Source organism: Passer montanus, unplaced genomic scaffold (assembly GCF_014805655.1).
Source record: "Passer montanus isolate IOZ18808 unplaced genomic scaffold, ASM1480565v1 scaffold77, whole genome shotgun sequence".
Classification (NCBI taxonomy): Eukaryota; Metazoa; Chordata; class Aves; order Passeriformes; family Passeridae; genus Passer; species Passer montanus.
Window position 1 is genome coordinate 652,990 of NW_024372923.1, and position 25,473 is coordinate 678,462.

Genomic DNA, 25,473 nt, shown 5'->3' on the forward strand with positions numbered 1-25,473 from the left:
ATTAAAAGGCCTTCACAGGATACACCTTGGGCAGTACAAGAGCCTGGCCAAGGCTACACCCAAAATGGACCCCGAGTCACGAATTTTCACACTTTTATAAACTTTGTTCCATTTGCATACTGGGATTAATGTTGAAATGTTGTTGCTTTAAGATTATCTGACTGGAATGGACAGCCAGGGGTTTAATCCAAGTTTTTTTGTGCAGTATTTTTGCTAAAATATAGGAGACTATATTGATTCTATTTTTAATGTAGATGGACCCAAGCTGGATGGCATGTCACAAGTTCTCACACTTTTGTAAGTTTTGGTCCATTTCCGTATTGGGGTTAATTGTCCAATTACAACTCCAGGTGATGCAGTCCCATCCTCCCAAATCTGCTCTCCCCAGTTCCCTGTTGTTTGCACTTTTTGGGCCTGAAGCTGCAGTGATGTCCGTGGTTCTCATGATGGAAAAGGATTGTTCTGTGTGCCTGAGCTGTGAAGAGAACTGCTGACACTTTATATGAAGTTCAGAATTATTTCCTAATGCAGTACAGAATCAGGAAAATATGAAAGCTAAAACTTAAAGTATCACCAAGGTGCTCCAAGCCCCATCCAACCTGGCCTTGGACACTTCCAGGAGGCAGCCACAACTCTGGGCAAAAATGAGACCTCACCCCCCTCACTATTTCTTCCTAACACCTAAGCTAAACCTAAATTGAAGATATGTTATGACTAGATAAGTTTAAATGAGTAAAAAGTAACTTATTTTTAATAAGTTGGCACTCTAATTTTAAACCAAAGATTTAATACTATATTTTCATGATTTTTTGTCTTTTGATTCTTGACTCTAGAAGTGCAGGGTGCATCTCTACTGGACTCAATGCTTAATTGGTGGTAAATGGAAACAGCAAAAATTCAATTCAAAAACTTTGTAGAATTAGTTCTATAGAAAGGTGGGAATGCTCAAGATGACTTTGAAATGGAAATTCAGATGGCCACAAAACCCAAGTGCCCCCGTCTGGTTTGGATTGGGAGCATCTGTGGATTTTTTGCTGTGCTTTCATTGGGTGGAATTAAAGGCTCCATTAATAAAGAACAGAAGTCATCTGCTGTCAGGCTGGGCCAGTGGCTGCTCTGGGTGGTCCCTGCAAACAGGGAAACTTGGCTGTTTGTGCTCCTTGTTATGGGGAGCTGGGACACATTAAATGGCTTGCTCAGGGCACAAAAATCTCTCCAGTTTATCCCCAAACTCACTTCAGATCCTTCTACTACTGGAGCTGTGTAGCCACGCTTTTCCCAGGGAATTTTATTCCTTATTTTTAGTTTGCCATAAAGTACCATTAGTAAAGTTAAAGGAAACAGAAGAGCTTACAAGCATAATCTGATTAAAGATCCTTTGAAAGATGTGATCCAAACAAGCAACCAGAGCATGAACTGCTCCTGAATTAAGTGTAACTTTTCATTGTTTTGAGCATCCCTTTGTTTTTTTACTTTCCATGGAAAATATCTGCACTTTCACGAAGAAAATGCAGATTGATTATCCACAGGGGTTTTGATAAGGAAGAAAATACACGAGCTTAAGTAAATTTCATATATAATATGTTCAAATTTGCCCCAAACTACATTTTAAAGTCTCATATAACGTCCACCCTCTATTTAATTTTCTGCATAACAAGTACAAGTATTGACACGTACACAGGCCCAACTCCTGATTTATTTATTCATTCATTTCCCACTCAAAATGTCCTCAAGTTAAGCTACCCTTAAGGAGGAAGCAGCCAAGTGCTCTGACAGAAAGTGTAATGTGGTGGCAAGCTGCTGGGAAAGGGTAAATGAAAGAAAAAAATCAAAAAGGGAGGGAACTCTGATAAAAATGGAGCTGGAGAATAAATGGTGGCTGAGATGAAGCAAAATGCAGCAGAAGGAGATGCCACCAGGAGGACACAACCTTAGGAACAGAGGAAAAGCTCTTTGAAGAAATAAATCCTATCCCCCAGACTGATTACAGGAGGGTCTTCTCTCTTCTTTCTGTGCCACAGGAGAATCCAAACTTTGTGTGTTAACTCGTGTGGGGCCCTGCAGAGCCTTTGATGTGCTGGGAATCTGCAGCACAGCTCTGCTTCCCTCATTCCTCTTCCTCCACTTCTTCCCCTACAAAGCTTCAGCCCTTCCTCACAAAGAGTTTATGGATGGATTTCTTTGTCCATTTTACAGCCACAACCTGGCATTTTATGCATTCAGGCCCTGCCTGGGGAAGTGTTTTAAATACTGGAATGAAAAACACAATTCTCATACTGAGCAGCTCCAAAGACATCAGGTGCATGAAATTCCAGATTTTTTCCACTGATTTTTAAAGAAGAAAATGAAAGCCCTCAGTGTCTACAGCCAGGCTGAGGTGTCACAGGAGAGATATTCCCAGGATAACTGTGGCAGAAGGAGCAGGAGCTGGGCTGAGCTCAGTTTTCCTGAGGAAAAAGCAAAACCACCTTTTTAAGTGGTGAAATGTTGAAATAAAAAAGTTCTATTTCCTGGCATTAGGATGAGCTGTAAAATACGAGCTATATGTTGGTAACAAGAGGAGGAGAGTCTCAGAGGCAGCAACTGAATGCTAAAAGCAACAAAACTGAGGGGAAGAGATCAAATCCAAATGCCAGGACTGAACCCATGGCTAGGATAAACCTGTACTGTTCCCTTGATTCACATGGGGCTCTGCTGATTTATACTGACTGTGAATCTGGCCCATAAATAAAGGCTGTTTGCCTTGCAAGAGCATCTGAAAGAAGGAAAAGCTGTTTTTCAGTCAAAAGATAATTAAATATTAAACTTGGCAAGAGCTAATTTGCTGAGGATTTTCTGTTTGGTTGACTTGATTGGTTTGTTTCGTGTTGTCTTTGTTTTTTAACTATTTGACTTACAACTGAAGGAAATTTTGTATAATTTACAGCACCATTCTGCAGCACTGAGAATGTGGGTGACATCCTAAAAGCAGCAATGATTTTTCAAGTCCTTCCTCTTGCTGACCTTCTGGATGTGCTTCCAAGAGAAAGCTGAAGCAATACATGAAGTAGTATCTATATTTATTATCCCAAACTATTCTTAAGCTAATTTACTTCTTCCGAGATTTGAGGGGAAAAAATAACTTAGGAATGAAAGATTTTCTCCCCACACAATGTTTTTTTTGGTCCTTCTGATAGAAGCTGAAGCAATACATGAAGTAGTATTTATATTTATTACCCCAAACTATTCTTAAGCTAATTTACTTTCCAAGCTTTGAGAGGAAAAAATTATCTTAGGAATGAAAGATTTTCTCCCCACACAATGTTTATTTTGGTCCTTCTGATATAAAAACTAGCTGTTTCTCACAATATTGAGGTTATGATAGAATTTTGAAAGAATCCATTCTTGCTCATTCTTTAGGCTGCCTTGAGCTGATCCCCTGTTTGTGTTCCATGCGGAGACTGAAAATGCTGATATTTTGCTCGATGAAGGAACTGTCACAATGAATTTGAGCTGCCAAGCTAAAAAGCTTTCTGGCAGTTTCAGATCTGTCAGTCTTTGCTAGTGGTAGTACTGCAGGTCTGGTGTTCCACCTGGCACTCTGGGTGGCATTTGGAGCACAGGGATTTAGGACCATGAGCTGCAGGGGAGCACTGGGCTACTGGGATGTGCACTGAGGCTGGGCCAGGTGCAGATGCAGCATCAGAATGACAAATGGCTCCTTTTCCTTTTCCGTGGAAAGCCTTTTCTCCATCCATATTCTGCTTAAGGAACTGAAAAGCACTTGCACTTGAAATCTTCCCTATGACCACTGTGAATTGTGCAGAATGTTAGAGAATACAAGAAAATGAACAATGAGACCACTGGAGCTAAAGACAAGCAACAGGAATCAATATTCCTTCCAATTCCCTACAAAATTTATTTTAGAAAGAATCAGCATTCCTTACTCCCCTGGAAAGGAAATGATTGGGAACATGGAAAAGGGAAGAAAGAAAAGCAAATAAAACACAGATTGCACTTGTAAAAGTTGGTCTAACCTGAGTGATACAATGTTCAAACTTAGAAAAAATTAAATCTAGAAACACTTTATTTGCTGCCACAATGGGCAGGGACACCTTCCACTGTCCCAAGCTGCTCCAAGCCCTGTCCAGCCTGGCCTTGGACACTACCAGGGATCCAGGGGCAGCCACAGCTTCTCTGGGCACCCTGACAATTTCTCTGGGCAGCCTCTCTCATCCCTGTTTATTTCTGACATTTTTCCAATCCCTTTCCAAAACCCTGCACTCCAGCAGTGTCTCAGAGCTGTCTCCTCCTATCCAGCACCAGGAAAGGGTCTTGAGTAGCTCTCAGGGCTCCTGCAGGTGAGAGCCTGGTGTTAACAACTTTATTTTAACTTTTAATTAACTTTTTAAATTTAAATATTAATTCACTTTATTTTAAGCTCGTACCACACCCAGATCAGGAACAGCCTGGGTGCTTTGCTTAGAAACAGTCACTCCAAAGTGCCACCAAAAGGGAGCAGCCAGTGACAAGAAAAGGCACTGTTTAATACAGATAGCTTCATCTACCCTATCGCCCTGAGATGCATCTTATTCAAAAATAAAATATAAAAAATATTTACCATCTCTACTTAAACATTGCAGTGAAAGGTGTGTCTGCATGAAATGGTGTTTTTCAGGTCTGTGCCCTGGAAAAACAGACTGTGCTTCATGCAGCCCTTGGCAGGGCAGAAGCACACCAAGCTAAGACACCTTTTGCTCTTGCACATCACATGTGCAGCTCCCTAAACTCTCTCTCTGTACTTGGCACCTCACTAACAAACTGTGCAGCTCCCCTCTGCTTGGGCAGCTGCAGAGATGTGTTTGCCTCTAATGTGTTTGTTCTGATGTCTTTCGAGTGGTGAAGGCAGAGTTCAGGATCCAGAATTTTAGGATCACAGCCCCACTTGCCACAAGGCAATTTTTCTACAGCAGAGTTCTAAACTCACACAAAGTACAAAGGAAATACTGTGGGGAAAGGGCAGCAGGAAAGATGAGAAAACACTTCATTTCTCCAGACACTCACAGAGTAAATATTACATAGAAGAGAATCAACGGTTACCTGGGAGAGCCTCAGTGAAGGATTAGCTGGCAGGGGTCTCTCAGGCCCAGCTTGGTGGCCTGGCAGCTGGGGAAGGGGTGGCAGGACTCTCTGGGGTGTTTTTAATGGTGGCACCTCGTGTGTCTTCACGGGGCTGCTGATGTCGATGATCTGATACGGCAGCGGCCGCCTGGGGCTGTCTCTCTGGGAAAAATCATCCTTGAAGTTATATATTTCAGTAATCCAACCAAAGTTGTACATTTCAGTCATCCAACCAAAGTTATACATTTCAATAATCCACCAAAGTTACACATTTTAATCATCCACCAAAGTTATAAATTTCAACCATCCAACCAAAGTTGTACATTTCAACCATCCCACCAAAGTCATATATTTCAACCATCCAACCAAAGATATATACATTTCAATAATCCAACCAAAGTTACACATTTCAATCATCCATCAAAGTTATAAATTTCAACCATTCAACCAAAGTTATACATTTGAACCATCCAACCAAAGTCATACATTTGAACCATCCAACCAAAGTTGTACATTTCAACCATCCAACCAAAGATATATACATTTCAATAATCCAACCAAAGTTACACATTTCAATCATCCATCAAAGTTATAAATTTCAACCATTCAACCAAAGTTATACATTGCAAGAGCTGGCACAGAATCACAGGATGGTTTGGTCTGAAGGGATTTGAAGGACCAGCATGTTCCAACCCCCTGCCATGAGCAGGGACACCTCCCACCAGGGAGCTGCAAGCTCCATCAAACCTGGCCTATTGCTACTTTAAAATCCATGGTAGTCCCTTGATTTTCTCTCCTAGAGACAAAACTATTTATTTTCTGCACTGGATAGCTCCACCTGTATTCAACGTGGAAGCCATAAATGAATTCTGAAGCCTGCATCCTCTCCCATTTGATTTAATGTTAGTCCTACATGATATTAAGTTCAGGCAATTATTGTATTGTAATAAATAATTTAATTGAGATAAAATACATGAGACCTTTCTTTGGTTTTCCTCCACTTTAAAAAAAAAAAATTATTTAGGGACTCACTTTTTGTATGGCTGTATTTTGTGGCTTCACAATGAGGTTTTTACTCACACATATGGTATGGACATGATTTGGCTCAGATGAACTGGAAGGTCTTGCTGGACTCACAGACCTGCAATACAAACATTTAATTATTGAACACAATGTTCTGCTTTGTAGCATTTTCTTAAACAGGAGCCTCTTTTTAGAATGGGATTTTGCAGGAACTTTCTGCCTGGTTATAGTAAACAAGGAAAGTAAAAACTGTCTAGCACTCCTGCAAGAATAAAAATAAATATTGATTTTTTAGAAACCAGTAGTCTGTTAAATTAGCTTCTGCAATCTGTGGAAATGCAGCTTTGTAACACCCAGGAGACTATTCTAATGAATCTAACATTTAAACAGTAATGACCTCAAATAGGAAAGTTTCAGCTCACTCAGCTGAGTTTAGATAAAAGGCCATGCAGTGTAATGAAACTGTTTCAGGCAAATGAAAATAAAGGCAATACTTCCATCACTGCTTAATTTTTCATCCCAAAAGGAAAGAGGGATATATTCAAACCAATACCTGTGTTATTTACTGCCTAGCAATGAAATTAAACCAACCCAGGGAAAACACTGCTGATAATGGTGAATATTTTTTGTCAAGGCTGGCTCTTCCTAACATATTCATGGTGATGAGAATTGCTGTGTTTACTGCTTCCTTTCCTTAATATCTATTGGAATATAATTAAGGAAAATAGGCATACCTTAATTTCTCTATTGTTGTCTTCTTGCTTGTAAACAACCACCTCATGAACGTCTTCCTTTTGAGGTACAGGATTGATCCAGCAAAGATAAGGCACAGGATGGTTATCAACACTCCTATGGTCAAACTCTTATTGTCTGCAAAAAAAATCACATGGAGTTAACTTCTTCCAAGGGCCTGCTCACTGCCTGGCCAGGGTTTCTTTGCTGTCTTCAAAAACCAAAAATCTTTCAGTAGTGAAATCAGGATGGGAAGCTTTGTCATGGAAACAACCATGCTGTCATAATTTCAGTATTGCCACCCACTGCAGCATCTGGCAAGCAGAGGAGAGATCCATTTTGGTTTGAACAGTATTGTTCATATGAAAACAGACATTATTTCCCATTGAGATTTAGTTTATACATGTACTTGTGAGGAGACTGCTTGTCCTGTCATGTCCCCAGACATAAACCAGAAACATCTCTTTGAGGTCACTAATGTTCCAACACTCTGGGGGAAAACTGGCACGGAATAATGAAATCCTGTAAAATTAATGATGTGTAGAAAGAATTCTTTCTGAGGTTGACCAATTTCCATTCTTTATCCTGGGAAAAAACAGGTGGAGCCTGAATTCCCACTGACCTGCCTGTCTGATGGGCCCACTGTCCACGCTGCCACCAAAGCCTGGCTTGTCACAGAAGGGGGGGGCCCAGTCAGCCTCACAGTGACAGTTCTTTTTGTTGTTGCAGACCTGCAAAACAAGACAAACGGCTTAACATAAAAAACATCCGAGAGCAGCCCTGGCTGATAAGGGCTTCTAATCAGACAGTGACACATCAGAGAGGAATAAAGCTTGGAGAAGAAAGGAGATGTGCTGATAGCTGCCTGCTGCACACTGAGGTGGCAAAGAGCAACTCGCCACGGAGGAAGAGGGATCCTAAAAACCATTATTTCTTTGGCAGGTAATCGTTGGAGTTGCTCCAGCTGACAACATCAATAATATGAGGATAATCAGACACCTCTTAAGTCTTGTTCTCTGTTTGCTTCCAGCAGCAGCATTATCTGCCTGGTAACTTCAGTTCCTCCTGCCTGCACAGGAGCAGCAGAGCTTTGTCAGCCCCCCAAATATTACAGAAGGGGTACTGGGGACAGCCAAAGGTGACACAGAGACTTTATCATTAGAAGGCATGAAAAGACACTTTATTATTAGAAATCTTCAGTTCTTATAGAAACAATGATTGGCCTAAGACCTGACTGGCCTTTAGGAATCTTCTCTCACACTGTTGGTGAGCTATGAATAGCACACTCTAGAAAACCATATCTATAAACAATGGTTACAGAAAGAGAGATAATAATTGCTTGAATTCTTTTGTCTAAGTTTCTCACAGCTTCTACATAGCTTCCCAGGATATTTTTTCCAGATACATAATTACTACACCCCGAGCTTTCCTCTTCATCAAGGGCTTGCACTGGGCCCAGCATGGATTTTTCCATGGCTCCAAGATGAACCACTTGCTGGAGTAAGCTGTGAAAATGGCTCAGGGCTGAGGAAACCCTCAGGGAGCTTTGATACCACACCTGCACTGGCTGTAGAGACACAGGGCTCTGTGCTGAGAGTTTTAATGTGAGTGAGGGAACAGTTTGTGAGGCCAGACCAGCCCAGTGGGATCAGGGAGCTCCAAGAGACTGGAGCTCAGCACCAGCACAGCCTGGGCACACAGGGCAGGAGCCAGCAGCTCCAGGGCTTTCCCCAGGAGCTCCCACAGTCCAAATGCTGGTTATCTCCTCTTGCTGCTCCTCAGCAGCTGCTGTGTGGTGAGTACAGAGCTCAAAGCTCCGTGCTGGACCGACAAAATGCATGGAGCCACAGAACTGTTCAGGCTGGAAGAGTCCTCCCAGATCTTCAACCATTCCCCAGAACTGACCCATGGCCCCAAGTGCCACTACATCCACATGGATTTTAAATCCCTCCAGAGATGGGGACTCCAAACTGCCCTGGCCAGCTGTGCCAGGGCTGAAAAAATTTTCCATGAAGAAATTTTTGCAAATATCCACCCTGAGCTGCCCTGGCCCAGCCTAAGGCTGTTCCCTCTGCTCCTGTCCCTGTTCCCTGGAGCACAGCCCGACCCCCCGGCTGTCCCCTCCTGGCAGGAGCTGTGCAGAGCCACAAGGGCCCCTGAGCCTCCTTGGCTCCAGGCTCAGCCCCTTCCCAGCTCCCTGGGCCCCTCCTGGGGCTCCAGACCCTTCCCCAGCTCCATTCCCTGCCCTGGACACGCTCCAGCCCCTCAGTGTCCCTCTTGTCCTGAGGAATGTCCTCTTGTCCTTCAAGATTTGAAGTCACATTCAGGTGCTCAATCAATCAATTTGTAAATAAATCCATTTGTAAATAAAGATTTTGGGCTCAGGGCTTGTTGTCAATAGGGTCCCTAATTCTGTGCTAACCCCAGCCATCACTGATCTGCCACCACCATGGAGAGCCCACAGCACAGATTAAGAAATGAGTTTTCAGTGAGACACAAATCAGCTCACAGGAGTTTGGGTTATTCTGAACATGCAGTATTCTGGCCAGGTCAGCTTGGCAGGCTTTCAGAAACACTGTGCTCCCTGTGTCTGCAGAGCACTAAAATATTCAGAGAGCTCAGACTGGCTGTGGTCATGTAAAATTAAAAAAAAAAAAAGATTTACATTTCAAAGACAGCAAGATAATTAAAAATATACTTTGTTAAGCATTATTTTTTAAATTAAAGCACTGCAGGAGTTCCTATTTACAATTCCACAAGGTCAGTTTTGCCACTGAGGTGTCACCAGAGGTTCTTGTTTGTGCAGACATAAAAAATGCCAGTCCAGGCCTCTGCTCATTCCATCCTCAATAAGAGGCAGCACCATCAGCACTGCTCAGTTTTGCAAATTCAGGGTGATAAAATAAGTTAAAGCGAATTAAAATCCTTCCTCAGAGAGGACAGTGAATTTCTATGGCTCTTCCAATGTGGCTGCCACAGCTTTTCAGAGAAACAAACAGCTCATCAGCACATCAAGGTTAATAAGGCAAAGCCTGATATAATTAACATCATCATAATATAAACTGGGTTTCAAACCACTGATATTATTAAATGATATCATCACATTTTTCATTCTGTGCCACTTTCATGCCACAAAACTCATCAATATGGTTTTACATTTTCTAAATGTCTTTGGAAACGCTGTTTCATTTGCCTCTCAATCCAAACGCTTCCAATGCTCAATTCAAAAACTTTAACTTCCTTGTATCTATGGAGAAACTGCATTTTTGATTTTAAATGGGAATTCTTCATGATGGAGGGTCTGACTTCAAATTTCTTTGAGAATTACAAGATTCCTTTGTATCACAGGCTGTCAATTAAGAACAAGATAATTACTGCCTGATAAACATTTCTTTGTCAAATAAAAACAATTTCCTATAAGGGACAGTGGAAATGGAAATACATAATAAAAATGTATTGCAGTGACTCTGGCTGATCTATTGCAGGCAATTATAGATCTCAAAGCCATTACAGAAAGTGATTTCTTGTCCAGTGGTTATTGAGGGATTGTAAAAAATGTTTTCCTAGGATGCTTACCCCACGTCCATGGCACTTGGTGGCACATTTATGGACTCCAAAAACACTGGTGTTCTGGCACCGGCGGTTCAGGCAAATCTGCAAAATACAAAAAAAGGATTTTGACCAGGGACAGAGCTGCTGGGGCTCCCAGGACATCATATCCCTTCTTTCAGCAGTTAAATATTTCCCAACACGCAAATATATATCATTATATGGACACAAAGGACACCTGGATTGGGTGTCTTCTTCTTATCTCCCTTGACCCCTTTTAAATCTTTGAAATCCAAATCTGGGCAAGCTGAATTCTGCTCTCCTGGCCAGCCCTGGCCCCACACAGAATTCACAGTGTTGTTATGCTGATCTTGAGCAAGCAAACCCTCTCAGATCCACTCAATTGGAACTAGTGGGGACACCTAGTTGGGAGGTGTTTAAACCAATTTAAAAATCAGTAATTAGTATTCTTTTTCAGGACCAGGAGTGCGTGGAACTAGTGGGGACACCCTGGGCTTTGGGAGGTGTTTAAGCCAATTTAAAAATCAGTAATTAGTATTCTTTTTCAGGACCAGGAGTGCACTGAGCAGGATTCCTTCAGGCTCCTGCTCTGCCTGCCTCTGTCTCTTCACAGATGATTCCTCGACCAAAGCTTTGGATCTTCATGGTGTAAATTATCAGTTTCATTTCTATCAATAGTGAGATATTTTTCATTGCACTACAGAGCCTGGACCCAGGCTAGATGAATATTTAAGTGAGGTCATTGATTTTTATAGGCTCATCACTGTTTTCCAGGAAAACCAAGATCTTTCTGAGTTTTTCCATGTTAAACAATTTTTTTTGGTGTCAAATATAAACCAACCCTATTTAACATTTAATATTTATAGGGAACAGAAGTAAACAAATAGCATATGCACAGGAATAAAATTAATATTTTTTTTTTTGTTTTCCAGTCATTGCAGATCAACTTTACTCTGCCAATGGAGCTGAAAATTGAGGTTAAGCAAGATTAGTGCTGAGCAATAATAACATCAAACAACCACACAACTGATGAGCACGTCACTAATGAGAAGTTACCCTACTCCAAACTGCAAAAAGAAGAAATTAGGACTGGAATAACTGTTCCTATGCTATGCTGACAACAAAAAAGGTCAAAAAGCCCCACACTGCACATTTTGCTCATGTTTAACTGCAGTGCAGTTCAGTAGTACTAAAAGTCAGTCACAATAATTAGCATTAAGCTGGGAATGGTGTTGAAGGAGGCGACAGGGATGCTTAATCAGGGCACTTATCCCCTGGGGAGAAGGAAAAATGGAAAGGAAATTAGAGTGAATTGGCATCAACATGCAGGCATGGAGAGAATATGGTCTGATTACAGCACTATTCACAATTCAAATATTCACAGTGCAGCAGCTCCCAGAATTCTGATCACATTAAAATGGCTGCGTTTCAAATTGTGCATCTCCAGTTGAGAAAACCCAAGAATATTTAAATTCATATTCTTAATCCATAATACAAATGCACTAATGTCCTCAAAGTAAAACATACAATTTCAGAAGTATTAGCCTGTGTATTCTATAGTGTGGATGTGTATGATTAGATAGATTAGAAAGATTAAATACTCATTAGTAAAACATAATGGGGTGCTTTCTCAGCGCTGAGTTGCCTTTGAAAAGACTTTTTAGAACAGATTGACTTAGAAATGTTGTAAGGGTTGTTTTCCTGTAGCAGAGCTGTGGTTTCACTGGGGATGGATTTCAAACCTGTTCCCAGCACAGTAAGATAATCCAACGTAATTCAAAAGTATTCACAAGTTCTGTGGCTTACTTCAATTTACCACAAATTATCAAAGCACTTGTTTTTCCTCCTTTTTGCAAGCAATCCACTGAGGGTATGGAAACCTCCTTCATTTCAATAGCTCTTGGACTGCTTTCCATTCCTCCTCCCCCTGTAAACTCATGGCTGCCTCCCATCTTTCTCAGTTGCTTTCCTCACAAAAGAAAAACTTAGACGGAGACAGCCATGTGAAATCTGGGCTGTATTTGCAGTGGGTAATTCAAAAAATTTGCAAAACACAAATGTAAAAATCAGTTTTGGTGGCTGAGCATCAATGGGTTTAGAGTTTTCTAAGAGTGCATACAGAGGTAGGTTTTCCTGCATGAAAAAAGAAGTGGGGAGTCATAATCAGAAGATAAAATACATTTTGAAACCTAAAGAGAAGTTAATGACAATTCTGCAATGCCAGAGATGCTGGGAAAAGGAATACATTGAACTCAGGCATCCATTAATAAGCCTTTAATGTATTTTGCTGTACTTATTTTGCAGAAAACCTCAAGCCTCCATGGGCAGATACTTGGGACTGTCTTCAAAAAAATCAGTCATAAACTTAAGCAACTTCCATTGCTCAGAATCCCGAAAAAATCGGCCATAAACTTAAGCAACTTCCATTGCTCAGAATCCCAGGATGGTTTGGGTTGGAAGGGACTTTAAAGCTCATCTATTTCCAACCCCCTGCCATGGCCAGGGACACTTTCCACCAGATCAGGTTGCTCAAATTTGCATCTGAAAATCTATAATACAGAACAGTGGCCAGAAGGGAGTAAAATTTGTCTCAGTCTGAGCATGAGAAGCAATTATTTTGTAGGGGAAAAAAAATGCCAAAGAAAAAGGAAGTACAGAACACTTGGCAGAATGACAGTAGAGATGTTCCCTTTGTCTGGGAGTATTCCAGAATCTTACTTTTCCATCTTCACACTTGGTTCCTGCCAGCACCAGCCCAGGGTCAGGCATATCATCCCCCAAATACACGTGGGTGCCACGGCACAGGATCTTGCCACCCTCCTGGAGTGGGATGTTGGTTTCTATGGAAACTGCGTTGGTACCAATGACGGGTCGGTTTGCTCCTCCTTGACACTGGATTTTTCCACACTTCGCATCCCTGATGGAAATAAATCACAACAAAGCAAGGATGAGGTAAATAATTTGAAACGTTCCAAGCCCTCTGCCAGTACCTGTTGCTGTGTTTGCAGGGAGAGGCCCTACCTGGGTTCACATTTGGCAAAGGAGCTCTTGGAGTCTTTCCCGCAGTTGCCGTAAGGGTCTCCGGCAGAATTGACTCTCTCAAAGCAGATCCCAGGAGCGGGTTTTGCACCTGAAACAAAACCTAATCAGAACTCTCATCTCATACAAGGTGTTTTTAATAATTTCCTTTGAGCTCTGCTGGTGCTTTAGGGGAAAGGGGGGATGTGAGCTGAATGTTGATAAGGCAACAAAACAGTGGCGCTGGATCCGCATGCTAATGGAAGACTTTGGATGGGTGGGATTGCCAGTGTTTGTCTCTGAGCAACAGGCAATGCAGAACTCCTCTTCCAGGATTTCTCGAGCTCACAGCCCTCTTGCCAATCCTCCTAGGACACAAAAACTTCAAGCAAACACCAGACAGACAAAGGCCAGCTGGAAAGTTGACTGTCTTCTTTTGCAGGAGTCCATGTTCTAGTGAGACCCCAAAGAAAATTCTTTTCAAGATAGGCCTGTTTGACTGCAATTGAGAACAAGACAGCTGAGAAAATCCAGTTGTAAACTGGATGTAAAGATGTGAGACCTGACATGGCAAAGGGAAATGTGCTGCTAGTAACTCAGTCTGAAGGACTGGGGAGAGGAAAGGAGCCCATCCCACCTTAACCCTCAGGACATGCACTCCTGAGAGGAAAGACTACATGGAAGAAGGGACATTCCTGCCATGGTGGTAGAAGTGGGAATCTGGGAGTTCAGGCAGCATCTGGTTCTAATCTACTGTGATCTTTTCTGATAGAGACAGATCCTAATGGCAGAGCAACTTCCCTGGTGGGAGTAGGGCTGGAAAAGCTTGTGCAGGCAGGTCATTCATCCCTGCACTTCAGAAGTTCAAGGGTACTATCAGAACATCTCTTCTAGTGTTTTATACACACAGTCTCCTGCCCATTTCCCTCCAGATTAGAACCAATTATAGAACATCTTCTAGGGGAAGATGCATCCGTTCATCTGGAATGTTGAAGAGGTGAAGGATCTGCTTCCCTGGTTTGCCTGCTGCAACAATTCATTAGTCAGTGTACTGGAATTTAATCCCTCTGTTCTACACTGAAGTGTGGCTTTCATTTCCAGCCAACAATTGCTGCTTCTTGCAAGATTAAGAGGCCCTTTGTTAGGGCTCTCTACTACTCTGTATTTTCTTTCCATGAAAATAATTAACAGCACCATCAAGTCACCACCAACACTTCAATGCTCCAACAGGGAGACTGGCTTTGAGCAGCAGAGGAGCTGAGGAGAAACTCTGGCTAAAACTGTGATCAGAGAGAGACCTGCTACCTGCACTTCTGTGCTTTTGACAGATCAGCCAAACCAAAGCAAAAAGAACTTGGCAGCAAGTGATGTGATAGCCCAAAGGCTGAGAATATCCCATTTCTACAGCACTCCTGATCTTCACCAGACACAGAATATTTCAACTAATGCTTCATTTTGTCAAATGTTTTGAGCCACTTCCAAGTGTGTATGCCTCTAACTGTGGGTAAAACATTGCATTTATTTAAACCAGACTGAAGATTTCATTTGAAAGCCTTCAAAGAGGAAAATGTTATTTTTTTCTTTTCTTAAAAAAAAAAGGGGGGGGGGGGGGGGGGGGTCAAATTCCTGGAGAAGAAAATACAAATATGACTGTAACACTTCCAGACAGTGTGGATCTTTTCACTAAAAACTCAGAGATTAAACTTCAATTAATTATCTGCATTTCATAGTCAGAAGCTTGACTAATACTATATACTGCTGAACAGCAATCTAATGCTATTAAGGACAAAATATTAAAACTTGGAGAGGCTTAAGATGGCACCCTCTTTTCCTTCTCACATTTTTACATGCTGAAACTGGAAAATTCAGAAAGAAAGGCACAGAAGGAACAGAATATGAGCTGATGGTTCCCTGGAGAGAAGGACAAGAGCTTGAAATTCTTTGGAAGATTACGATCAAGCTTGCTGAGTTCAGAATATTTTTTCAAATCTGGAACTCTTAAAAGAGACTCACACAGGATTCTTTAAATTCTTTTTCATTAAAGTTCAAGCAATAATAGGAAAAAATCAACAAAAGCATCCAGACAAGGCGCTGTGCAGAAAAAGCAAAAGTTATATTTCCATTTTCAGCATGTGGATCCCTCCTCATCTTTCCAGGGTGGGCACACTCAGTGTTCAGCTTGAGACAAACATTACCATGTGCATGTTCTATAGCAGCTTTGGAAGGGCTGGGGAGGGAAGAAACATTCTGGAAGCAAGAGGCCAAGAAAACCAAGGCTCTTTCCAAAACTGCTTGTTCCAAAACTGCTTTTTTTCCCACATGTGCAAGGACCAGCTTGTGCAGCCCTGGCTGTGTGCAACTGCTCTGGGTGTTGTTTCTGGCCAGGAGCCTCAGCCCAGCTCAGCTGCTGCCATGGAATTCCAGAGGCTGGATGTGCCCTTGGAGCTGTGGCAGCAGCAGCCAGAGCCCAGACACGCTGTCCCCTCAGTGGTGTCCCCTCCCAGAGCTGCCAAAAGCCAAATGAATGCTCATGTCCTGTGCTCTGACTGCAAGGGATGAAACAAAGGCTTATTCTAAAAATGGGTTTCAAAAGGGAATGCACTTACTGAACACAGGGAGAGTTTAAGGTGTTTCTCTTCCTCTTTCACCTGGTGGAAGTTTTTTTGATGTGGCTGATTTTTTTTCCTGAATTCAGAAGCCAGGCGTTGCAGAGATGATGGAAAGCAGCCCCCAGGAAGGAAAACACATCTGCAGGGCTCAGACACTGAGCTTTAACTCCAACTAATAACACTTGACAAGAAAAAGGATCTCATGGAGCACAAAAACCACTCCCCTGCCAGGCTGGGAGCAGTCTGTGTGTGAAAACACCTGGTACCCAATGATCATCTGCAGCCTGGAAACCAAAATCCAGCTTCAATTTCTGCCTTTGGTATCCAACCAAGACAGGCTGTTGCTTGGGATTCAGATGGCTGTTCCCTCTCCCCACTGGCTTCTCACAATATTTGCACTTTTTTATGGATGAAAACATATCAGAGTGTAAGATGCTGAACAGATGGAGCTACCAAGTTAAAAGGAGGCTTTCAGAGGATGCTTAAGGAGGAGAATTGTAATGTTGTGTTTCTGGAGGAAACCCATTTATCATGACTGCACCACATAAACTGAAGCAGAAAGTCCTGTCTTCCTCTATTTTCTACCTCTGCAGGCAGAGGCAAAATGATTTGTGAAGGATTTCTGGTGGTTATTAAGTGGCTTGAGCTGGATGAGCAGAGTTTATTTCACTTTGCTATTGGTAATTATAGTATCATGACCCTGTAATTAAGGTCCTGTCAGCCTTTCCTTGCCAAGCCTCATTCAAGGGATTAAATCAGCCCCTGGAAGCTGCAGAAGGTCAAAGCTCACCCCTGAAGCTGGCAGCCTGGAGATTGTTGGGGCTTTTTCTCCAAACATGTATATTGGTGAAGCCACTTCTTTCCCTATGCAGGCCCAAAAAAATAAAATAATAAAAAAAGAGAAGTTGCAGGGCAAAGAAATGCTGTGTCATTTCAGACCTGCTGCCGTAGGAAAACACTAACACAGCCTCTCGAAAGGAATGAGGGAAATTTCTGACCATGGTGCTGATTTCATGAACACAAGAAACGTCCTCTATCAGGCTGACAGCAGAAAAGGAAGATATTTCAGTTCAGTTCCCAGCTGTCTGTGGGTGGGGAGAGGGGGAAAAAAACAACCTCTGAGTAACAGGCTGGAGTTCTGTGGCTCAGGCTGTGCCAGCCAGCACCACGAATAACTGTGCAAATAAATATAAGCATAAAAACCACAGTTCTCTGTCGTGTGATCTGGGTTTCAGCTCATTAAATTTGTTTTTGCTGCAAAGCAAAAGTTCCACGAGCTGCCCTTGGCCTCTCTCCCCATCCCGGTGATTCCTGTTCTGTCTGGGCAAGAGCAAGATGGGGTTGAGCATTTTTTTTGCATTTAAGGAGGATGATGTCACCACCACTGAGAATATTATTTAATATCTTTCCCATCTCCAGAAGAAAAAGGCCTGGCCATAAGTCTGTGATGATCAAAATAGTTTGATTTCACTGCGTTCAGAAAATTGCAGTGCTTGGACAATTAGCAGTTTTTCAAAAGCAAATCAGCAATGGTTTGGTCAGATATCTGAGGAGGGCAGCCCATTTATTTTGTGTGTGTAGGGTTCTACCTGGCAAAACCTGCAAAGCTCTCACACAGTGACAAATATTGATATCTAAATTAAGAATGTTCCTGCCTAAACAAATGGCCATGTCCATGCAACACATTTAAATGTGTTCTAATTATTAAATCAATGCCTGCCATTGGCTCCCCAAAATCATTTCCCCACTTGGGGAAATACAGGAAAACAAACTGACAAACTTCCCTAAAGAATCATTTTCTTGTCAATGCAGAAAAAGCCATGAGTTTAAAGTTGGGAATCTTCTGTTCCTTGGTAATCAATGATTTCTCTGTCTTGAGCAGCTCTCTCTGGGTGTCTGTTTCTCCTGGAAAATGCCACCACACAAAGCATCTCCATTGATGTCACTGCTATCAATAGGTCAGATCAGTGCAACCTGATATTTTTGAATATGGACCAAAAAAAGCTCACCAGCAGTTCCTGCTCCCCAAGGATAAAATGACATGAATTATGGAGAGAGAGAGAATGGAGAGCTCTGGGTGTTCTGGGAGCAGACTGGAATCAACCTGGGCTCTGAGAGGAATTCATGGCTATTTTCAGAGATTGTCCCCAGGAGCTCCTCCCTTCTCCTTCCACACAGATAGGAAAGAGAAAAAAAAAGTCCTCTACTTTATCTGAACCACTGTATTGAGAAAAACAAAAACAACCCCAAGGAAATGCAAGTGCTTTTCTGGAAACAGGTTCCTACTGCTCAGCCTAATGTAAACAGGCTCTGACAGTGTTCATCATTTTCCTTTAAATAGATCTAAAAACATGAAGATTGACATTTATCATTGAGCTTCTGGACATCTGTAACCCGATGAATAAAGAAAGATGTACAAGGGAAGACATTAATAAGGAATTCAATATACCGAATATTATTTTAAGAAAAGTTATTGTATTTTGTTCTGCATGGATTCCTCCTACTGGGAAGAAGAAAATAAGGAGAGAATGAAAATGAATTGTAATATGATTTTTCTTTAAAGGGGAGAATTTTTTTTTTAAACCACAAAACTACTTCACTCCAACACAGGCAGTTGTTAAAAACAGTTCTAATCAGACAAAACAACCTGGTAAAAGATTCCAATGTATATTTTTGATACAAAGTCCAGAGACAACATCTTAGAATGTCAAATCTCTCTTTGTGCTGCAGGCAAAGCTGGAAAGACGTGTAGTTTTTTTAATCTGTACCATGATCTGTACAGTTTTTCTAACTGCATGAGCCACCCACCTCTCTTCTCATTCCACCCCAAATCTGCCAGCTCACACTTCAGCCTGATGTGTGATAGAGCAGTGGATAGTCACATCCTCGTCTTTAAATCCAGAATATAGGTATTATTTGAAGTGTCCAAGGCCAGCTAGACAGGGCTTGGAGCAACCTGGTCTAGTGCAAGGTGTCCCTGCTCATGGCAGGGGGTGGAATGAGATGATCTCTAATGTCTCTTCCAGCTCAAACCATTGTGGCATTCTGCATTGATTTTTAATTTATTCTTCCAAAACGTGGCAAGAATTAAGACTTTCAGTTCAGGTTTGGTCATGTCCATCCTCCCTATTTAAAATCCTTCTCCTTGGGCCTTCCCAAGAAAAAACCAAAGGGTATTCCAGTCAAAATCTGTATGAACTGTGTTCTTAACACAACATCTGTCTCATAAACAGACTCCCACAGCCTGGAGCCTCCATGCCTGGCAGTGCCTCTATCAAACAGCCCCGAGAAAGAAGGCAGGAAAGAATCAGGGGATCCCAGGGCTGTGGTGGAATTGCTGTTAGGAAGAGACCTGGCAAGCAGCAGCTGACCCTGATCTTTAGAGGAATTTTTCTCAGCCACTGAAACCACGAACAACCTGACCAAGTAACTTTCCACAGCATAGGAAACTGGTTCAGGAGGAGATTTTTGCTTTCTACAAGAGAAACAGTCTCTGTATCCAGGGATTAGAAGTCCCAGTCTGACTAAGGCTGGAGGCTATAATTGTCCATGGCTCTATGAGCTCATATCAGCTCTAGGACGCGCGTGGGACTCGGGGAGTGGAGCACAGGCACGGTTTGTTCCACGTGAGGAGTTCAGTTCTGAGCTGGAACTCCTCCTGAACGTGTTCTTATGCCCACGTGGCCAAGCTGACCTGCTGGCTGTACCACTGGGGCTGCTTCCCGAGATGCTTTAATGCTGTTTTAAAGAGAGATTGCAGAAAGTCCATGTTCTCTGGGAAGGAAACAGATAAATTCTTCAGTAGTGTTCTGGGGAGGGTTTGGCCAAGGGAAACATCTGTGTGCCATTATATTGATACAGAAGTTTTGGAGCAGAGTTAGAGATGCTGAATTGAAAAAGCTGGAAATATTAGTTTAAAAGAAATAATTACACCTATTCCTAAGTAATGTTTCTCCATAGGAGAGAGAGTTTTTCAAATGTGAGATAAAAGATGGGGGTCAGAGAGATGCTGAAGGAGACATGATTTGGATTCATACCAAAATGCTGAGTTAATAGTTGCATTTCAGTGGAAGGGTCACAGGGCTTTATAGAAAGGTGAACAGCTTTCCTGGGATAGATATTGGGAACAACTCAAGAACTCATGTTACCAGATTTCTGCAAAAAGGGAGCAAATTCCCATGGGAGAATAAATCCCTTTCTGCTTCAGTGCACACCCTGCTAAAAGCACTGTCAGGAGGCAGTTTCCAGGTGACACCAGTTAATAAAACACACACAGTGATCCAGGAGTCTCATGTTAGTGTCAAAAGCTGAGCCCTGGCTGGGGATGGAGCACACACATCTGTTTTGCAGATGAGCTGTTTAGAGCACAGGAGGAAGCTCACACAGCAGCCTGAAAAGGGCTGTGATTTCAACCTGCCAGGAGCGTTCAGCACTTTGTGGGGTGACATCAGGCTGTATCAAAGTCAGGAGGAAATGATTTGTCTAAGTTCACCTATCCACTTGCAGTGTGCTGCAGCACGAGTCTCGTTACCTCCTGCTGCAAGATCAAACAAGACAGCAAATCAAGGCTGGAATGAATCACCCAGAGATTCCCTCATTATTCAAATAGCTACAGATTGGTGCTGCATCCTCCAGATCTTTATTCCCTCCCCCAAGCCTCTGTCAGACCTGTGTCCCTGTGCTGGTGATGCCTTCTGAAGGTAGACCTAGAACAGAGGCTGGGCAGAGCTAAAGAATAAAGCAGGGAGTGATTCAAAGGATCTCCTCCATGGATGCCCCTTGGGCAGCACCAGAGCCCAGCCAGGGCTGCCCCCAGGATGAACCCAAATGGCCCCAAAATGCACGAGCGCTGCCGGGGTCTCTCCCTGGGCTCAGCTCTGCTCCATGTGCACATTGCAGTTCAGTGTCCAATCCCACTGCAGCCCCTGCAGTCCCACCCTGCTTGTTTTTCTCTCTGCAGCCCACGGGGTTTGTGCTCCTGGGCTGAGATTGGGATCATTTGTCCTTGGTGCCCAGCTGGAGCAGGAATTGTTTTGTCTCCCTGCTCTGTGCACAGAGCTCACCATCCCTGATGTGAACCCAGCCCCACACACTAAAGCAGGACAGAGTGTGAAAAATAGAAAATCTAAAAGCTGAGGCATCTCTGGCACTCACCTGGGCCCCAGAGGGTGATGCACTGCTGCTCGTGGGTCTGGCAGATGCCGTTGTAGCAGTAGCCATCCACCCCGTGGCACGCGTGCCCGTCGTGCAGGTAAACGTTGGCCGGGCACTGTGGGCTGGCCCCCGTGCAGAACTCGGGCAGATCACAGGAATTGCTCGACTCTCTGCAGGAGATCCCTGCTGGTTTGAGCTGCAAAACCAACAGAACTTCAGCAGCCATGCCGTGCCTGGGTCAGCCCTGCAGCACAGGAGAGATTTCCCCACTGGCCCGGCCCCGGCTGGCTGCAGAGACAGGGCAGGGATGGCAGAGCTCGGAGTGCATGGATCTGAGCCATGCTGGGAGGCTCTGGCAGGAAGGAGGGTCAGATGAAGCCACACACATGGCTCACAGGGCTCAAGAAAGAAGGAAACCCCAGCCCTGACATTTGCAGGTGGCTCCTTCATCGTGTCTGAGCACAAGAGCTCTGGAAAGGAGGATCTGGAGCACTGGGCAGAAGGCAGGTCAGAGACCCTTCCACCCAGGGCAGCTGCTCACAGAGCACTGTGCTGTGCTAGGGCTCAGGAAGCCACCAGCACGCTTGGCTGTGGATTCAGATGTGAATTCAGATTCAATTCCCAGCTTGGAAGGTTCAATTCAATGATCGTGAATAGATCTTGAATGTTAATGAATCTATGTAGTTACATTTCCTCATGGAAATGTTGCTGTGATGGGCATCAAGATCTCCTCAAACTTAGTTACAAGATTAGTCCATGTAACTGTTTGTCCTGTACTAATTTCCATGGAAAAATGATATTTGTTTTTTTGGAACCGATGGTGGAACATGCCAGTCTGAACATTCACATCTCAACAGCAGCCACAAAAGTTGGGTGTGCTCTGGGAGCAGCACTGAATTTTAATTAAATTGCCTTCAGTAAAAAGCAAAGGACATGAAGACAGATTGATTTTGCTAAAAAGCAATTCCTGGCCATGGGGATCCGTTGCTGCTCCAAGCTCATGGGCTGCCACAGACAGGATGGCAACTTGCTGGATGCTTTATTAGCCCACAGGCAAGGGATGGTCTGAGAATTCAAGCAGGTAAATGCCTGTGGTAAGTTGGCTTTTATAGAGTGTTAGGAGACCACAACAGCTGATGATCTGCTATTAAAAATACATATGCTATTGATAGAATTAATAATTTAAGAGCCTTCCCCCCAAAAAGAGGGTTAAGCATTTAATGACTACTTGCTGAGTAAGAATGAGAAAAATCAAAGCACACAAAAGTTCATGAAAAAGAAGTTTTGCATGAGCAACTGAAGGGGCCACAAAAAGCACAGAGAAAAAGCACAGAGACAATTAAAAAAATCTGTTGATCTGCTCCTTCAATAATTTATATTTTGGGAATTTTTAAATTGCTCACATGACATGCAAGTGTCTTAATGCTTATCAATACCAATTTACTTCTCCTCCATCCTTGCTTACTGCACTGAAGCAGGGAAAAACCCAGGGAATTCTGCCCTCCCCACCCCAAATGAGGCATCTCCCCTGGTTCACCTGGCAGTCCTCGCAGCAGAGCCCATGTGCACACACTGCTCCCGGGTTCAAGGCACAGGTGGTTGCGTTGCAGCACGGGTTTGTACATTCCTGGATGGGTTTGGAGGGTAAATTTAGAGCAGACAACGTGCAGTCACAAAGAGCCGTAAATCAAGAGGCTGCCTATGAGCTCTGCCAAGAAAAGCTGGGCATGAAATCATGAATTATGCATGAAATCCGACAACCTGATCCAAACAGCCTTGTCTGCCCTCAGATTCAACAAGCCCAACAAGTGTAGTAAAACCAGAGGAGCTGCTGAGGAGGGCTGGTTTATTCCAGCTATGGATCTGATCCCAAATGTCACAAACAACCCAAGCGTGCTGACACCAACCCTGATAGAGCACTGGGGTGTTTTATTTCCACAGGAATCAGTGGAATGATTCTCACTGCCTCCAGAGAGGATCCAGGAGCTGCTGCAGTTGCTGAGCATCACGACCACAGCTCTATTTTGTGATAGCTGCTGGCCAGGCTCCTGCTTGGATGGAGGCTGGGGCTGCCACAGAGGAAGACAACGACATGATTCCATGTAATCCCTTATCAGAGCACACCAGTAATAGAGCTGTGAGATATGGAATGGGCATGAATTGCAGCCTCACTCACTGATACATCCCAATTTCACACTTGTGGATTAGATGGTGCCGTGTGTGGGCTCCTGCAAACTTCATTGTCAGTAGAACGAGCTCGTAAGGAGCCTGAGAAAAGAATGGATTTGTTTTTCCAAGATAATGCCCACAAGCTGCAAGTTACACCAGCTGAGCTGGAATCTCATCTCTCTCACAGAAATAGAAGCAGATAAAATTGCTCTTCAGCTGTGTTAAGTCTGTTTGACTTAGCGAGGGATCACTGGCAATAGAGGGAACACAGGAGGAGTGAGTGGGTTAGAGTGATGTTCACAGCCTCTTGTTACTCCCCTGGCTTCTGAAAGCTTCCCAACTGGAACTGACTCACCAGCAAAAACCAGAAGAATTCTCAGCATTTCACTGTTATTTAGGTATTATCTTCCTGGATGCACAAAGCCAAGTGTGCTCTGAAGCAGAGGAACAACTTCCTGCTCCTATTTCTGACCACCGGAAAGCAGCAGGCTACAGGAATATTCCTGTACAGCTGCTGCATGTCAGGAGTAACATTCCCCTGCACAGAAGCACGTTTTATAAATTCACCTCAGAAACAATCTGAGATGAGCAGGGTGGAGTGTCAGTCCCATTAAGGCCATTTTGAAACAGCCAGCTGCAATACCCCGTCCTCTGACCCCACAGCAGCGTTCCACAGGCAGGCTGGGATAAAGACACAGCTCTTGGAGTGGTGTTTCAGCAGCCTCTGAAATTTCCAATTGCTGTCTCACTTACTGCTCATTGTAGGCAATGAGCTTGGTAAATAGTTTTTGTGCCTGGGCTATCAAATTGTCAGGAATGATTTTAACATAAACAAGCAGAAAAAACAAGCAAGGCTCACCAGGCTTTGGGAGGATGGAGGCTGCCACCTGAAAGTACTGCTGTGCTGGGGTTTGTTGTTGTTGTTATTATTATTATTAGTTATTATTGGTAACAACAGCAATGATGGGAGGAGGTTTCTCAGTGTGGCTCTCCTGGCTCTTCAGAGGAACCAGAGCAGCCCAACCCCAGAACAATTCCAGCACCACCTACGTGATGTCAGGCTCTGTCCTGTGGGTAGGACACCTGGTTTTCCCCCTCTCTTTTCTAAAAACACAGGACAGACCCCACTGGGTCAGCCCAGAACTCCTCTGTCCTTGTGTCCCCCTGAGAGCAGCCAGCAGAAGACGTTTAAGGACACTGGCACCTTCCCAGTCTCCTGCCTTTCCCTGGCTTTCCCTTTGCTCCACGGGCATTTTAGCACCTGCAAGAGTCACAGTAAAGGAACTCACAGGTAACCAACACAGTCAGGGGAGCAGCTCCTTCTGCTTGTTTGGAACCTGCCATTTTCTAACTTCATCTGCTCATGTCTCATGGGGATGATCTCTCCTCTCTCACCCTTTCCATTCCCCTCACGATTTTATCAGCTTATGCTGCATTTCCTTTCATTTTCTTCTTTTCCAGCCAGAGCCCTTTGGAAACTTTGAACCACCTTATTGCTTTTCTCTCAATCTTTTTTCACTCTGCTTTATCCTCCCTGGGATCAGGGAGGGGTAGGGAAAACCTGCACAAGCAGTTTCAGGCGCAGCAGATTTATAGAGGTCTGCTGGTGCTTTGTTTTGTTTTCCTATTTCTCTCCTAGTACTTTCTAACAGCCTATTTACCTTTTAGACCACTCCTGAGCACTGGGCTGACATTTTCATGAGACTATTTATTGCAATATGAAGTCTTGTTCCTCCATGGTCAGAGTCAGCTCAGAGTCCATCATCTTCTTTGTGTTTTTGGAATGTGCATCACTCCTCAGTGAGTCCCATTTCTCATCTTAATGCCTGTTCCAGCTGCCTCAGAAGGTTTCTCTGCAGTCCTTCACAGCCAGTTTTCATCTCTAGCAGCCTAACTAATATCATCAGCAAATTAAAGACTATTCCTCTTCCCAGGCTGCTTATGAAAATGCTGAGTTGTGTAGTCCCAGGACACATCTCATGGATACAGCACAGCAGATCTCTTGCCACTGCATGAAATGGGTGATTTACACCTGGTTGTATTTCTCATCTTTTTTACCCAATTTTTTTGGCCATGCAGTTTTCTCTCCTTTACAGCT

At 43.4% G+C, this 25,473-nt stretch overlaps 1 protein-coding gene across 3 annotated transcripts in view; it reads right to left on the reverse strand.

The window, feature by feature from the left end:
• ADAM12 (ADAM metallopeptidase domain 12) overlaps nucleotides 1-25,473 on the reverse strand; it is a 177,152-nt gene that overhangs the window by 3,018 nt on the left and 148,661 nt on the right. For all 3 annotated transcript variants that reach the window (XM_039731460.1, XM_039731459.1, XM_039731461.1), the window contains 9 exons: nucleotides 22,744-22,833; nucleotides 21,207-21,402; nucleotides 13,447-13,555; nucleotides 13,144-13,342; nucleotides 10,432-10,509; nucleotides 7,478-7,586; nucleotides 6,858-6,993; nucleotides 6,133-6,241; nucleotides 5,080-5,262 (listed from right to left, as the gene is read on the reverse strand). In XM_039731460.1, coding sequence (XP_039587394.1) covers nucleotides 5,080-5,262; nucleotides 6,133-6,241; nucleotides 6,858-6,993; nucleotides 7,478-7,586; nucleotides 10,432-10,509; nucleotides 13,144-13,342; nucleotides 13,447-13,555; nucleotides 21,207-21,402; nucleotides 22,744-22,833 — 1,209 coding nt within the window. The remainder of the gene's footprint in view (nucleotides 1-5,079; nucleotides 5,263-6,132; nucleotides 6,242-6,857; nucleotides 6,994-7,477; nucleotides 7,587-10,431; nucleotides 10,510-13,143; nucleotides 13,343-13,446; nucleotides 13,556-21,206; nucleotides 21,403-22,743; nucleotides 22,834-25,473) is intronic.